At 42.4% G+C, this 17,659-nt stretch overlaps 1 protein-coding gene across 1 annotated transcript in view; it reads left to right on the forward strand.

The window, feature by feature from the left end:
• GPT2 (glutamic--pyruvic transaminase 2) overlaps window positions 1–17,659 on the forward strand; it is a 73,891-nt gene that overhangs the window by 5,748 nt on the left and 50,484 nt on the right. Inside the window, exon 2 of the mRNA XM_033942503.1 lies at window positions 8,114–8,203. Coding sequence (XP_033798394.1) covers window positions 8,114–8,203 — 90 coding nt within the window. The remainder of the gene's footprint in view (window positions 1–8,113; window positions 8,204–17,659) is intronic.

Genomic DNA, 17,659 nt, shown 5'->3' on the forward strand with positions numbered 1-17,659 from the left:
AACTGCTTGAGTGCCTGAATAAATGCATGTAAACCGTTCTGAGCTCCCCTGGGAGAACGGTATAGAAAATTTAATGAATAAATAAATATTCAGATTCTTTTCTCACCTTGGTCACAACAACAACAAACTCTTTCCACTACCTGGTAGTACTTTGTGAAGTGGCATAAAATCCTCCAAAAAACACATTCAGTACTTATGTATCAAATCTGCTATACTAGAGCAGAACTAACTTCCAATAGTAACTCTCCAGGAGACGGAATAGCATGATAAAGGAGTGTTTTTGCTATTGCCATCTTCCGTGCTGTGTAAGGCATCTTCCGTGCTGTGTTACTGATGCCCAAACTAGATAAGCAGGAGTAGGACTAGCATTGTTGCCAGAACCTGCCCAGCATTGGACCCAAGGCAGTGGAGGGTAAAGTGTTGCTAGGCGCACACCGCTGCTGCGGTGGGATTTGAACCTGGGCTTCCTGCTGCTCTAAAACTTTATGCTACTCTGAAGAATATGAGCACAACCTCCAACATAATGCTTCTCCTAGAGAATGACACAGGGACAAATTTTTCTCCTTATCCACGGGAACTAATTTTCCCGTCCCGAAAAGTTATTTTCCTGTCCTTGCCCCATTCCTGCAAGCTCTGTCCTCATCTGCACAAGCCTCAGGCAGAGTTTACAGGAATAGGGCAGGGACAGTGACAAAACTCACAGAGAAATTCAGTTCCTGCGGGGACGAGGACAAATTTGTCCCCGTGTCATTCTTTAGCTTCCTCTGCCCTATCCCTTTCTCCTATACCAGGGATAGGCAATTCTGATCCTCGAGAGCCACAGGCAGGTCAGGTTTTCAGGATATCTACAATAAATATACAAGGAGGCAGTACATGCAAATCCATCTCATCCATATTCATTGTGGATAGCCTGTAAACCTGACCTGCCTGTGGCTCTCAAAGACCGGAATTGCCTACCCCTGCCCTATACCTACAAGCACCTGTACTTTTAAATCTGCTCTCACACTTTTAGCCATTGATTGGAGGGCAGTTTTTAGCTTTAATTGTATTGTTTCCTTTTTTGTCCATATAGTTCCAGAAGCTCTAAAGAAGAGCTAATATTTTGTACAGCCTTTTTCATTTGGTAAATCAGTACTACATAAACCCTTTCTAGATTTATACCCTGGCGGCACCTTCTGAAAAATATCAGTTGTCAGCCTTCATATTTTCTCTTTGGGGTTGATCTCAGTCTTTAGGATGGTTGTTTACCTTTTATATTGCTGAATCTCTGTTAGTGGAAACTTTTTGTCAGAGACTTGTCTCATAAGTTGGAAATAATGTGCCCTTTCAACTGGCATTAAAGTTTGAGTTGTTCTGGGAGGAGGTCCAAGCATTTTAGTGAGGGCTGACGCCCATATAAGCTTTTTGAACAGGCAGAGGTATGTGTCTCAGTCTCTCTTTTGGAACTAAAATTATAGCCTTCAGTGAACATAACATACAGCATTTCAGCTGAATGCAGTAATAATAATAAAAAAAAGACCATGCTGGGAAATCTTTCAGAATAGTTACATGTCATCTTCAGTAGTTCTGCACATTAGAATGGTCTTTGCAGGCAGCTGTGTTTGTCTCTTTTGTGGTGATATCTGGTAGCAAGCATTAATTTATGGACTATTCAGCGCGGATAATTAGTCTCTTGTGCATAGAAGACTGCAACCCTGGTAGCAGTGAGCAACTGTGCTGTGGAGACTTTCATTCAATGATGAAGCAAACATGGATGTACTGATACCCAAATGTAGCTAAGGGTCCCCTGGGAAGTCATTCAGTTGGCATGGTTTTGCAAGTGAAAGGGATGGAACACAATATCACTTAGCTGTCAGACTTGGTTGGAAAGTGCCTTTTCCAGCTCTTGGTTGAGATCCAAGTGCAGGGTCTGTAGGTTAACACCCTGCCACCCGAATGACCCTACTGGGGACATATGAGCCTGTGAAGGCAAAGGAATAAGCATCCAGTGACACATAAATAGGTTTTAAATAAAACAGGCTGTCTTATCTTGCTTACTCAGATGACAAAGGGAAACTTGAGTATTGTATGAAATGTAGTTCCAAGAATGTTTTTTTTTTTTGGGGGGTGGGGGGTATAGAGTCTTACAAATAAGATTTTGCCTGTTGGAGGGTGAGGAGTATGTATTTCAGCTGTCACTATCTACTGGGCTGGTGCAAGAGTATTAGATGGTCTAGGCAAACGTTAGCTTTTATCATCTTTATTCCTCTAATTAGGTATCAAGTCCATAGCTCCTCCCTCTCCCACCCCCACAAGAATTTGATTAGTGCAGTAATCAGAATAATCCTATAAAAAACAAACATAATACTGCGGATGGGCAGACTAGATGGGCCATTTGGCTTTTGTCTGCCATCATGTTTTCTGCGTTTCTAATATTATGAGGACAATTTCCAGAAGCCATTTATTTAGGTCGGTGGTTCCCAACCCTGGCCTGGAGGACCACCAGCCAGTCGGGTTTTCAGAATAGCCCTAATGTATTTGCATGGGGCAGATTTGCAGGTCTGTCACCCCCATTATATGTAAATCTCTGTCATGCATATTCATTAGGGCTATCCTGAAAACCCGACTGGCTGGTGGTCCTCCAGAACAGGGTTGGGAACCACTGATCTAGATAAATGAAGCATTTATTTGAACCCTTTTAAGTGATAAAAGTACATATGATGGGCCTCTGTGTTTTGTGTGCCTCACTAACTGCCCCACCCCCTGGCCCCGAAGGTGATGCTCTGTCTAGGTCGGGGTTTACATAAGAATAGCCTTACTGGGTCAGACCAATGGTTCATCTAACCCAGTAGCCTGTTTTCGCAGAGCCAATCCAAGTCACAAGTAGCCGGCAAAAACCCAAATAATAGCAGCATTCTATGCTACTGTCCCATGTCTGTCTCAACTAGAGAGCTGCACGGGAACGGGGACGATGGGAATACCGCGGGACCCGCGGGGATCCCGTGGTGACGCCCCCTAGGGTCCTGGGGATCCCGTGGGGACGCCCCTCATGGTCTCGGGGATCCCGCAGGGTTCAATACAACTCGAGCCGCGAGGCTCGTCTGATTTTCCTACCTGCCTGCTGCGAGGCTCGTCTTCCATTTCCTGCCTGCTGCAGCACACATAGCCAATCGGAAGTCTTCTCCGATGTCAGCGCTGACGTCGGAGGGAGGGCTTATGGAAGACTTCTGGTCGGCTATATGTGCTGCGGCAGGGCAGGCAGGAAATGGAAGATGAGCAGTGTTCTCTCTAGCACCCGTTTGTCCCCCCCCCCCCGCCAGCTCAGCCGGTGCAGAGCCCTTCTCTCAAGCACATGCTCTGCACTTTCACCCTCTTCCCAGCGCCTTGGAGCCTGCATTTATCACTTCCCTCTCTCCTCTCACTTTTCTGGCCCTCTCTTCCTCTTCTCACCTCCCCTGCAGTGCTCTAAACTTGCTGTGGGTCGCCAGCAGCAATTGTAAACAATCCACTAGCGGCCGCCCCGCAGCCTTTCATCTGCCGCGCCCCACCTCTTCTGACACAAATTCCTGTGGATGGAAACACTGCGGAGGAGCGTGGGCTTGGGGAGAGGCTTATTACCTCTCAGGGATACAAAAGCTCTAGTCCCGGATCTGTTTCCATTCCAGCGGTAGGAAGCGAAGTAATACAGATCGCAAGGAGGTCAGGGATAGAGACGGTTCACTGGGCCTAGGCATGGAGGAGCTACCTTACTTTAAGAGGAAAATAAGCTTTTAAATCCTAGGGTGTTTTTGTTTCAGGGCTAAGTTCGGTGATTTTAAGCATTTCCAAAGCTCGTTGTAAGCACCAAAGAGGTGGTTGTCTCGGGGGGGGGGGGGGGAAGGGGGATATTTAAAGCAATTTCACTGTCCCCAAATGGCTCTTGGTCACTGAAAACCAGGTATGTTGGGGGGACATTCTATGGCTGGAGTGAGTATTTGGCTAGTAAAGGACTGATATTCAAGACTTAACTTGCCAAAGTCAATGGGACTGTGCTTAAAACTCAATCCTTCCTTTATGCCATTCACCATAGTCTGTTAAATACTGAATATCCCACTTAACCTAGAGTTTAGCTGACTGTAAACCCATAGAGACACTGAATCTGGGCGGGGGGGGGAGAGGAGAGAGAGACAAAAAAGGACCTTGAAGAGGGGCTGGAATGCAGACTTGAACCAAAAGGGAGGGGGAAGACAGAGCAGATGCTGGACTAGAGCGGGTAGAGAGGGGAAACACACTGAATTGAGGAGAGAGATATGCCAGCCCCTGGGGAGAGGGAGTACAAAGAGAGTGAGACAGACAGAAAGATCTGGAACAAAGGTGGGAGGACTCAATATGTTAGCTTTGGGAAATGTATATAGCAGATGTCTTTGTATTGTGTTCAAAAGAAAAAGAAATGCATTTCTGGTTTTATTTCTACAGTATTGAAGTACTTGCTGACCCTTGCTGTAACTGGTGGGGATCCCCAAGCACCGCTCGCAGAGGACCTTCTCTAGAGACGGCCAGAACTCCCCTCTACCAAGCACAGCAGTTGCTGGCAACATCCATGAGCCACTGAGGTGCCAGCATCTGTGACTCAGGGACGCTACTGCTGCCTGCCAAGCTTGGCAAAAGGGACCCCTGGCCAACTGCAAAGGAAGTTCTCAGCTGACAGCTTGGGGGTTCTCATCAGCTGAGTATTTATTTATATTGTATATTTACATTAGAGGCTCTGGTAGAAACCTGTTTACAAAGTATGTATTCTTCCCAATTAATATTTCCAAATTAATAAAATGTCTTTGCTTATTTGTAAATGGGTCTCTACTAGAGCCTTTAATTCAGTAGCATAATTAAATGAAATAACTATTTCTGAAGTTTATGGGGACAGAGGGGATTCCTCGCGGGGACGGGTGGGGACGGAGGGGATTCCTCGCGGGGATGGGTGGGGACGGAGGGATTTCTCACGGGGACAGGTGGGGACGGAGGGATCCCTCATGGGGATGGGTGGGATTTTGACGGGGACGGGTGGGATTTCTGTCCCCGTGCAACTCTATAGTCTCAACAGCAGACTATGGACTTTTCCTCCAGGAACTTGTCTAAACCTTTTTTTTAAAACAGCTATTTTAGCAGCTCTTACCACATCCTCTGGCAACGTGTTCCAGGTGCAACAAGGTGCATTAACCTGGTGAGCCAGAAATGTTTTTTTGTGGTGATTGTGATATGATAGCTAATTAGATGATACATAGGCAGGTCAATCAACTATGATATGAAAGGGCAGTGAGATCCACCTGAGTAGAAGCTGATGTAGCTCTATGGGTTAAAATCCTGTGCTGGTCATACAGAGGTTGTGAGTTCAACACCCAGCGCATCTTTTAATTGTGACATACTACCTTGAAGGTGCAGCTTGATGATCTCACAATGAGGTCAGCTTTGTGAAGCTGAAGAGCTCCATTTTGTAATGAGGGAAAATGCATGTTAAGGTCTGTATCTGTTTTTTTTCTTTTTAAGCGCTGAGAAATGAAGTAATATGTGCACTAATGATATGTTTTTCATGTTCTTTCTTTGCTCTCAAGAAAGAGCTGATTGCAGCACTGTTTGTTGAGAAAAAAGGGGGTTCTTTTTAAGCAAGAAAGCCAAAGGTGGTGTAATGAGTAAATCATATTACTCTTTGGGCAGAAAAGTACTATGTTTTCCATGCAATATGTTTATATTGATGTGCTCTATTGATATGGTGGTTTATTAAATCTATTAGGAGGGAGAAAGAAGAAAACCCCCCACATATTTGAACTCACTATAGGAAATATTATTGCGGAAGCAGAAAGCATACCTAACTTGCGTCTATAGGAAGTCGCCGGCTACGAAAGCTGAAACTGCATTGAAATGAAGCAAAAACCACACTTAGACCAGCTTTTCCTTCTTCTACATTTTCCATGATGTTTAGACGCGATCTGCTGCCTAACTAGCATCTATGTGGTGCCTATCCTTAACCACACCCAGGTTACGCCCCTGTTACCCCCACGCATACAAACTTAGACGTGACTTTTCCTAAAACTCGTGCCTATCTCATGTTTTAGTTCAGAGAATGCCTAACTGATGCCTAACTCCGTCTAAGTCCCAATTAACGCTTGTTAAGAACCTTAAATCGCTCATTATGCACTTAAATCAGACATCTAAAGCACACCTAAAGTTAGGTGCACTTTACAGAATCGGGGCCTTAGTGCATACTAATTCCATTAACACATTATAAACTTTAATAAAAGGACCCCTAAGTGATTTAGGTGCTCTGTTTACAAAATAGCATCTCGTACAGGGGTGGGCAACTCTTGTCCTCAAAGGCTGGAATCCAATCGGGTTTTCAGGATTTCCCCCAATGAATATGCATGTCATTCATTTGCATGCACTACTTTTTTAATATATAATTTTTTATTAATTTTTATTCTTTCAAACTTTCGAAAAATAAAAGAACAAGAGGACACTTGGAAAAGTTGAAAGGGGACAGATTTAAAACGAATGCTAGGAAGTTCTTCTTTACCCAACGAGTGGTGGACACCTGGAATGCGCTTCCAGAGGGAGTAATAGGGCAGAGTACAGTACAGGGGTTTAAGAAAGGATTGGACAATTTCCTGCTGGAAAAGGGGATAGAGGGGTATAAATAGAGGATTACTGCACAGGTCCTGGACCTGTTGGGCCGCCGCGTGAGCGGACTGCTGGGCATGATGGACCTCAGGTCTGACCCAGCAGAGGCATTGCTTATGTTCTTATGTTCTTATTACTAACAAAAAGTGCAACACAATGTTCACATCAGTAATAATAAATAAGCACTTAAATACAATCAGTATTAGTACAACAATATATGCCCTCCCCCCCACAGTTACCTTAAAGATCATCCTAAAGATACATCCCCTCCCCACCTCTGGATGTGTCTGAATTACACCAATAAAAGAAGGCTAAAAGAGCTATAATAATTGTACAAAAGATGTTAATGGACCCCCAAACTAAGTTAAATATCTTAGAATGCCCTAAAATGTCGGCATTCATGTTTTCATGCCTGTAAATTAAACATAAGCTTGCCCACCAAAAGGAAAAATTAAGACAATCACAGTTTTTCCAATTTTGAGTTATCATCTGTATGGCTACCCTAGTCATAATCCGAAAAAGCCGGCATTTATAACGATCTATGGGGGGCTTAACATACAGTAGTGTTCCACATATAATTACCTCATAAGTAAATGGGATTGTCAATTCCAATATGAGATTAATCTGTCCCCATATTGACTTCCAAAAGTTGAATATCAAAGGACAATAAAACAACAGATGATCCAATGTCTAGATGACAGTGGCAGCATCTATTAGATTTAGAACTGTCCAACTTTTGTAACCTAACAGGGGTCCAAAAAGATCTATGTAACAAGAAAAACCAGGTTTGTCTCATAGATGCTGACGCTGTACATCTCATCCTCCAAGTCCAAATACGTGTCCATCGAGACACAGAAATATACTGCTTTATCTCGATGCTCCAAATTTCTCTAAGACTGGATTTTGTTTTTTTATTCAGGAATTTAGATAACAATTTATGCCACATGGTGGCCTGATGCCCTAAAAAATCTGTCTGGGAGCATAGGACCTGCAAGGTATAATAATTTTTTAAATTACGCCATTCAGAGAACCAGCTCTGAATGGCCTGCTTCAACTACAGCCCCCTATAACTTTGTGACTTTGAAATCCCAAATAACTGTTGCAGCTGTGAAAAATCAAGCATGCTACCATTTGATAAAACATCCTCTAATGTACATATACCTGCTTGCATCCAATGCTTCCAAAAGATTCCAGACCCACCAATCTGAATCTTAGAGTTTAACCATAGGAATTGATAAGTGGATTTCTCTACTGAACTACTTTCAATGCATATTCATTGGGGAAATCCTGAAAACCCGACTGGATTCCGGCCCCTGATCTAATAATTATGCGCATAACTGCCAGTTACTGGCGCTAGCCACGTGTGTAAGTGCTACTGTTCTGTAAAGTAAGTGCGCTATTGGCTCCTAAATTTAGGCACCAGCTGATGGCATTGCCTTTTTTGTTTTACTCATGAATTTTTTTTTCTTTTGTTTTCTCTCACTAGGGGATTAAAAAGCCTTTCAGTGAGGTCATCAAGGCCAACATTGGTGATGCACATGCCATGGGACAACAGCCAATCACCTTTCTCCGTCAGGTAAAAAAAAAAAATCTTTTTAAAGGGCTCCGTCATAATTTTATAACCACCTGAGGACATTTTCCTTTACCTGAGCTTCACAAAAGCTTTTGTCAAATAGCGGATTGTTGAAATATAAAGATGCGCAGCAAAGAGTTTGCCTTTGAAATGACTATAGGGACCCAAAATAAATGACATGAAAATGGTTGCCTGCCATCATTTAATTACTAGCCATTTCTAGAAAGGTTCTGTAATGTTAATTTTAAAGGCGAATATATTTTTATTGCTGCTGTCATCATAGAAGTATTTTGACTAAAGGTGATAAGTTATTAATTGTTCAGTACTGAAATGTAGATGTAATTGTTTAAAGGAGATAAGTGGGCTGCTTGGTTTTGTGTGCTATTCTTTTGATGGGGAGACATGCTGTTCGAGCAGTACAGTATTATTTTTCTGAAGCACGGGAGGAGGACAAAATTGCAAGACAACGCAAGGTGTTGATGGCACACAGAAGGTCTCTCACAGGTTTTGTGTTGGGCCGTACTGCCATTAGTGTATGGCCCAAACAAGGTGATGTTTTCTCATGTTTATTAAAATTTGGTATCCTGCAGCTCACAAAACGCAATAAAATCAGTTAAAACAAGAAAAGAACGCCATTAACAATAGGAAAGACCTAATGTAAATATCGAGGGAGGAGAGAGAGAGAAAAAAAAACACCCAAAAAACCCCTCTTTTTTTGTTGTGGTCTCATGAATGCAGTCTTCTCATGTCCACTGACAATTTAAAAATTACCTCAAATTGAACCCCCTCCCCACCCTTTTATGAAGTTGCTTTAGGCTTTTTTTTATCACTGGCCGAAGCGGTATTAGCTCCGGTGCTTATACCACCATGGCTGGTGATTAAAAAAAAAAAGCCTAATACAGCTTTGTAAAAGAGGGGGGGGGGAGTAAATGCCAAATTGGAAAAATGAGTTTTCAACATAAACTTAAATTTTGGAAATGAAAATTCACTTTGAATAACTTGTGGAAGGTTATTCCATAAGAATGGAGATAACTCGTAATTCTGCTTTGTTCTTTTTTTCAATTCATAATGAGCCATTTTTCGTGAAGGAAGTACCAATCTCTAAGAATCAACTGACTGTAATGTACTTGTTGGAGTATATGGAATGGTTTGATGGAGCTGGATAATGTAGAGCTTTAAAAGTCTTACAAAGAATTTAAATTTAGATCTATAATGTATAGTCAGCCAGTGTAAACTTATCAACAGAGGAGCGATATGATTGTATACTTTAGCCTTGAAGCGAAGCCTAGCTGCTGAATTTTGTAATGTCTGTAACCTAAGTAAAAATGCTGCATTGATTCTACAATAATCTAACCTTGATATTCCAAAGGCATGAATAAGTGTATGAATGGAGTCAAAATCTAAGGTCTTACTGACTGAACGAATATGTCTAAACCAGTAATAGACTTTTTTTTTTTTTATACATAGAAACATGATGGCAGATAAAGGCCAAATGGCCCATCTAGTCTGCCCATCCACAGTAACCGTTATCTCTTTCTCATGTGCCTATTCCAGGCCCTCTTGAATTCAGACACAGTCTCTGTCTCCACTTCTTCCTTTCTTACCTGACCTATCTATTGATCAAAGGAGAGTTTACTGTCAAAAAGGATTCCTGAATAATAAAATGTCTTAACTGGAATCAAATCAACATTTAATAATTTAATAGGATCTATAAGTGCAGAAAGCATTCCACTAATCCAACAGGTAGTGGGGTTTTTTTTTTTCCGGATTAATATCGTGTTTCCCCCAAAATAAGACACTGTCTTATATTAATTTGGGGCCCAAAAGAGGCACTAGGTCTTATTTTTGGGGATGTTTTATTTTTTTCATATAATGATCATCTCTCTCTTCCTCTCCTCCATCCCAATTCATCCTATTTCCTTTCTCTCCCCCACATGTGCAGCATCTTTCTTCCCCTCTCACCAATCCCCTTGTGCATTATCTCCCTCATTCTCTTCCTCTAATCCCTTGTGCAGAACCCTTACAGCTTCTATGCCTGCCTTCCTCCCATCCCCCTATATAGCATTTCTATCCCTCCGCCGCCATGCACCCCCACCCATGCTGACCCATCTCTCCCTCCCATCCGAACCATGAGATAGGAATACCTTATAATAGCGTCGGTAGCAAGCTACACAGGCTGCTTCACGGCTTTCTATCTCCCGGGTGTTCCTCTGCTGCATCGCTGATGGCATCATCAGTGATGTGGTAGAGGAACGCCCGGGAGATAGAGGGCCGTGAAGCAGCCTGTGTAGATTGCTGCTGACGCTGTTATAAAGTATTCCTGTCTTGCGGTTCGGATGGGAGGGAGAGATGGGGGGAGTGCGCTGCTGCTGCCAGCGACTAGGGCTTAATTTCGGGGGTAGGGCTTATATTAAGACCTACCCCGAAAATCATGCTAGGGTTTATTTTCGGGGTAGGTCTTATTTTCAGGGAAACACGGTAGCTAGACCAAAAGACAACAACCAATCCGCAGCAATAGACATGCAAGATTGAAGAGGGGCTAAATCCATATTATATGGGGCAACTGGAAAGATCAGTAGGAAGTCATCTGCATATATAAATGCCTTAATATTCTGCAGAAAAACAACCAAACCATTCCAGCTGGGAGCAGGAGAAAAAGGACAACTATTGAAGAAATGGGAATAAGGTAGGGGCTGGACCCTGTGGAAGATTGTATTTGGGGGAGACAGTCCTGTTTTTCATTTTAAGAGTTTAAAGGATTTGTAACAAAAAAAGGCTTTTTCCTGTGAAAAATTAAGTTCCCTTAACTACATCTGTGGTAAAAACTGTCCATTAGTTATTCTCATTAAAAATACATGATTCAATTAACTGGTCTCCTCTTTGATATTTCTGGGCCATAGACTAAAGTTCACCTGGTATTGTCCTAGGTTCCAACTGCTGAAGTTGCCATCTGAGCTCACTCCAGCCTATCTAACCATCCCATTGTTTGCAGGATATCTACCATAAAGTCTGGCCAGTAACATCTTCATGTTCCAAGTTAGTGGAGTTCCCATTGATGCCCTCCCCAGCCCATCCTACACCAAATTACCATTGCAACTGGTACAAAATGTGGCGTCAGGCTACTTTGTGGGTTGAAGAAGTTCGATCATGTAACACTTCCTACCCACTTCTACACTGGCTGCCGATGGAGGCACGTGTGAAGTTCAAGTTTGGATGTTTTTGCTTTAAGGTACTATTTAGTTTGGCCCCTAAATATATAACTGACCTTTTATCTTTCACAACAAACAAACATATGAGAAGCTCACATCTGAATTTTGCTTCCCCACCGGTTAGAGGATGTAAATTTAAATCATCAACATCTTTTCTCACATCAAGCAGCATTATGGGGTAAAGATCTGGAACAACTGCTTATGCATACTATTTATGGGGAATTTAGGAAACACCTAAAAACATATCTGTTCTTGAAGTATTTAGGTAACTGACCTATACAATCTTAGTCCACAACAACTGATCTCCAGAACTGTTAATCACTAACCCTTAACTTTAATAATTCTACTCAGTCTGTAACATCTTTTAATCATTGTAAACCGCATAGAACTTCACGGTCCTGCGGTATATAAACTGTTGTTATTATTATTATTATATAGGACACAAACCGTACAAGTCTGTCCAATATTGACTGACCTTAGTCCTTTAATTTATACCATTTGTTTACTAATTAGAGATCCTCTGTGTTTATCCCATGCTTTTTTGAATTCCATCACTGTTTTCCTTTCCACCACCTCCCTCAGGAGGGCATTCCAGGCATCCACCACCCTTTCCGTGAAAAAGAATTTCCTAACATTACTCCTAAAATGTGAGCACAAGGTGAATAAATAAAGTGGAGCTGGAACTCAGCAGACTCATCCACCCAAGATTACGGAATACCTCAAGGATCAATCCTTTCTCCTCTTCTATTTAACATTTTTCTAGCTCCTCTTCTGACATTTGGCCAATCAGTTGGATTCACCATGTATGCCTATGCGGATGATATTCAGCTACTTCATTCTATTGGTCCAAATGACATTCCAGATATTAATCACAAACAAGAAAAGATCAGTCAGTGGCTAAATGATAACTTGTTAGTCCTCCATATATCCAAAACAAAAACAATGCTGTTTCCCTGTAATGAAACCCACTCTTTGACTGCACCTATCTGTCTTAAATCTATATCCCTTCAAATAGTAACTACCATTAAACTCTTAGGGCTCCTTTTACAAAGGTGCGCTAGCGGTTTTAGCACGTGCTTAGCGCTCGCTACAATGCCGCACATGCTAGACGCTAATGCCTCCATAGAGCTGGCGTTAGTATTTTCCGTGTAACACAGGGTTAGCACGTGCGGCATTATAGCACGCGCTAAAAACACTAGTGCACCTTCATAAAAGGAGCCCTTAGGTGTTACATTTGATATTAAACATCAATAAATTAGTTCCCTAGTACAAAAATGCCTTCACAGACTATGCATGATTCGTTCACTTACAAACCTTTTGGAAACGTCATCTTTAAACACTCTAAATACACTCGCTAGTCTTTTCTAGATTAGATTACTGCAATCCATTATATAAGGGAATAACCCAAAAAGAACTTAGACGGCTACAAATAATCTAAAATACCGTGGTTAAACTTCTATCTAAGACCAAAAAATTTGACCATGTGACACCGCTTTTGATTAATGCACATTGGTTACCAGTATCCCATAGAATAACTTATAAAATTTTACTTCTGACATTCAAATCCAGAACTTTTCACACCCCAGAATTTATCGACAGGTTGCTCATTCCTTATTACTCATCCAGAACACAACGATCAAATAATCAACACCTTTTAGTTTATACCTTCTCTACACCAACTTGTATATGATATCTCCCATTTATTGATCTTCCCGTAACTGCCCCCTTATTGTGGAACTCTATGCCATCACATCTTCGGGAGGAATCTTCTCTGGATCAATTCAAATCGAATTTAAAAACTTTTTTTTATTTAAAAACACATTTGATTTATAATTCCCCAATTACTCTTAACGACAAAGATGAAATCTCTCCTTCACTATTGTATTTACCATTCATGTTTTTCTATCCTATCAATTTTTGTATTTCAACCCCATAATCTAATGATGATGTATGACTGTTAATGAGATATGTATGTATTACCCATATTTTATTAATTTTACCTTTGCACGCCATTTAGAAGTTTGATAAGCAGGATAACAAATTTTAAATAAACTTGAAACTTGACTGGTGACTGGCTACTGGCTATTAGGAGGAGAGGGGAGCAGACGCTGGAAGGAAGTGTGGAGGAGAGAGGGGGAGGGGAGCAGATGCTGGAAGGAAGTGTGGAGGAGAGAGGGGGAGGGGAGCAGATGCTGGAAGGAAGTGGGGAGGAGAGAGGGAGAGGGGAGCAGACGCTGGAAGGAAGTGGGGAGGAGAGAGAGGGGAGCAGACGCTGGAAGGAAGTGGGGAGGGGATAGAGAGAGGGGAGCAGACACTAAATGGAGAGGGAGAGGAGGGCAGAAACTGAATGAGGAGGCAGATGCTGAATGGAAGTGGAGAGGGAGAGGGGGCAGATGCTTGATAGGGGGAGAGGGAGAGGAGGCAGATGCTTGATGGGGGAAGAGGATAAGAGTGATAAGCTGTAGGTAGACATAATGAAAAGGGGTAAATTGAGGACTGGATAATAAGAAAGGAAGAAAGAATTAAATCTAGACAGAGTCAGAAAATAAATTGAGAGGGAAGACCAGACCCTGGGGGGGGGAGGGAAATGAAGAATAGGTGAGATATACCAGACCGAGGAGGAAGGAGACAGAGATGCCAAATTTGAGGGGAGGAAAGGAGAAGAGAAGGATCCTAAAACCACAAGGAGGAGGGAAAGAGACAGAGATGCCAGACAATGGGGTGGGGAAGGAAGGGAAGAAGATGGATGCTAGACCAATGGGAGGGAGGAAGAGATGGAAAGGGGGAGGCAGACAGTTTCTGGAAGGGACATAGAAAGAGGGCAGATGTCATATGGAAGGGGCAAAGAGAGGGCAGTTAGTGGATGGTAGGAAGAGTGACAAGAAGATGAGGAAAGCAGAAACCAGAGATAGAAAAAAAATCTATTTATTTCTTTTGCTTTAGAATAAAGTAGTATTGTAGCTATGTTGATAAACATTTATAAATAGAAAATGGAAATAAGGTGATCCTTTTATTGGACTCATTTTAATGCATTTTTGACTAACTTTCAGAGACCAGCTTTATACTTTACTGACTTGAGGAAGGAAGTTTTGGCCTCTGAAAGCTAACTGAACAATTTATTAGTCCATTAAAATGGTATGGTGGTATTTTTCATTTTTGCTTTATTTTTATTTGTTAATTTGTAAATTGATGATCATTATTTCTCAGTTTTTTTCAAATTCCATCTGCTATCTTTATATTTTGCATAATATTAGGGGATATGCATCACTGTTTCTGTATTGGTATATTTTTAGTTTGTGATTACTTATTCCATACTGGGTGAGGGTTTTTTCTATGTTCTGTGTGTATGAAAAACATGGTTTTCTGTTAGCATTATCTGTGCAGGGATTGATCTGTACTAATCTGGCTTGTTTAGTTTTAGAATGGCTGTATTGATGTTCTAGTGCTCATTGCAATGTGTAAGATGCTGTCTTTTCCTTGGTACACTCTTGTGCGACTTGTGGACTATTATTAAAAATAAGAATATAAGAATTTCCGCTGCTGGGTCAGACCAGTGATCCATCATGCCCTGCAGTCCGCTTACGCGGCAGCCCTTAGGTCAAAGACCAGTGCCCTAACTGAGTCTAGCCTTACCCGTGTACGTTCTGGTTCAGCAGGAATTTGTCTAACTTTGTCTTGAATCTCTGGAGGGTGTTTTCCCCTATAACAGCCTCCGGAAGAGCGTTCCAGTTTTTTACCACTCTCTGGTTGAAGAAGAACTTCCTTATGCTTGTATGGAATCTATCCCCTTTTAACTTTAGAGAGTACCCTCTCGTTCTCTCTACCTTGGAGAGGGTGAACAACCTGTCTTTATCTACTAAGTCTATTCCCTTTATTATTTTTAATGTTTCGATCATGTCCCCTCTCAGTCTCCTCTTTTCAAGGGAGAAGAGGCCCAGTTTCTCTAATCTCTCACTGTACGGCAACTCCTCCAGCCCATTAACTATTTTAGTCGCTCTTCTCTGGACCCTTTCGAGTAGTACTGTGTCCTTTTTCATGTATGGCGACCAGTGCTGGATGCAGTATTCCAGGTGAGGGCGTACCATGGACCGGTATAGCGGCATGATAACCTTCTCCGATCTGTTCGTGATCTCCTTCTTAATCATTCCTAGCATTCTTTTTACCACCACTGCGCATTGCACAGACGGTTTCATTGACTTTTCGACCAGTACTCCCAAGTCTTTTTCCTGGGGGGATCTCTCCGAGTACTGCACCGGACATCCTGTATTCATGTATAAGATTTTTGTTACCGACATACATCACCTTACACTTATCCACGTTAAACTTCATTTGCCATGTCGCAGCCCATTTCTCGAGTGTGTTTGTCACGTTGCAGGTCTTCACAATCCTCCTATGTCTTCACTACTCAGAATAACTTCGTATCATCTGCAAATTTAATCACCTTACTCGTCATACCAATTTCCAGGTCATTTATAAATGTTGAAGAGCACGGGTCCAAGCACCAAACCCTGTGGCACTCCCAATTACCCCCCACTTTCTGTTTCCTATCCGCCAACCAGTTTTTAATCCAAGTTAGTATTTCACCCTCGATTCCATGGCTCGCAATTTTTCAAAGTAGTCGTTCATGCAGAACCTTGTCAAACGCCTTCTGAAAATCCAGATATACAATGTCAACCGGGTCGCCTTTGTCTATCTGCCTGTTTACTCCCTCAAAGAAACGCAGCAAGTTTGTCAAACACGATCTGCCTTTGCTGAAACCGTGCTGACTGGTCTACATCAGCCCATGTCTGTCAAGGTGATCAATGATGCAGTACTTTATCAGCGCCTCTACCATCTTTCCGGTACCGAGGTCAGACTCACCGGTCTGTAGTTTCCCGGATCTCCCCTCGAACCTTTCTTGAAGATCGGTGTAACATTCCCCACTTTCCGGTCTTCTGGAATCCTTCCTGATTTGATCAACAGATTGGCTATTAGTTGAAGCAGTTCAGCTATAGCCCCTTTCAGTTCCTTGATTACCCTTGGATGGATGCCATCTGGTCCCGGGGATTTATCGTTTTTAAGCCTATCAATCTGCCTGCATACCTCTTCTAGACTGACCGTCAACCCTGTCAGTTTCCTGTCTTCATTTCCTGCGTATAGCCTGTTGGCTTCTGGTATGTTGTGTATATCTTCTTCAGTAAATACAGACGCAAAAAATGTGTTCAGTTTGTCCTCCTTTAGCTCTCCCTTTATTCAATGGTCATCCAATGGCCCCACCGCTTCCTTCGCAGGTCGTTTCCCCTTAATATATTGAAAGAACGGTTTGAAGTTTTTTGCCTCCTTGGCTATTTTTCCTCGTAGTCTCTTTTGGCCCCTCTTACCGCCTTGTGGCACCCGCTTTGATGTTGTTTGTGCTTTTTCCAGTTTTCGTCCGTTTTTGAACTTTTCCATTCCTTAAACGAAGTCTTCTTGTCTCTGATTGCTTCCTTTACCGCTACAATGAGCCACGCCGGTTCCTTGTTCTTTTTCCTCTTGGATCCCTTGTTGATACGCGGTATATATAGATTTTGCGCCTCGGTGACTGTGTCCTTAAAAAAGGACCATGCTTGCTCTAGCGTTTTTACAGTGCTTATCCTCTTCTTAATCTTCTTGCCCACCATGAGTCTCATCCCTTCGTAATTCCCTTTTCGGAAGTTCAGTGCCATGGCCGTCGTTCTGGATTGATGTTTTGCCCCTGTGTTCAGGTTGAAGTGGATCATATTGTGATCACTGCTTCCCAGCGTCCCTTCTACTTCTACACCTTGCGCCGATCCTCGTAGTCCATTTAGAATTAAGTCTAGAATTGCATGTCCTCTCGTATTTTCCTTGACAAGTTGTTCCAGGAAGCAATTGTCTACACAGCATCCAGGAACTTGGTCTCCCTACTGCAGCCGGAGGTACCTAGGTTCCAGTCTATCCCCGGATAATTGAAGTCACCCATGATAACTGCGTTTCCTCCCTTGCAGTTGCAATTAATCTTGTTTGTCATTTCTCCATCAATTTCTTCGGACTGCCCTGGGGTCGGTAGTTGATGCCGATCTTCGTTTCCGTTCCATTTGTTCCCGGAAATTTGACTCATAGAGACTCTACCTTATTTTTCGTTTACGGCGTGTTCTCTCTGGTAGACTCAATTCCCTCTTTGACGTATAGAGCAATACCCCTACCTTTTTGACCTACTCTGTCTCTGTGGTATAGCTTGTATCCTGGTAGCACAATGTCCCAGATGTTTTCC

Source organism: Geotrypetes seraphini, chromosome 4 (assembly GCF_902459505.1).
Source record: "Geotrypetes seraphini chromosome 4, aGeoSer1.1, whole genome shotgun sequence".
NCBI lineage: Eukaryota > Metazoa > Chordata > Amphibia > Gymnophiona > Dermophiidae > Geotrypetes > Geotrypetes seraphini.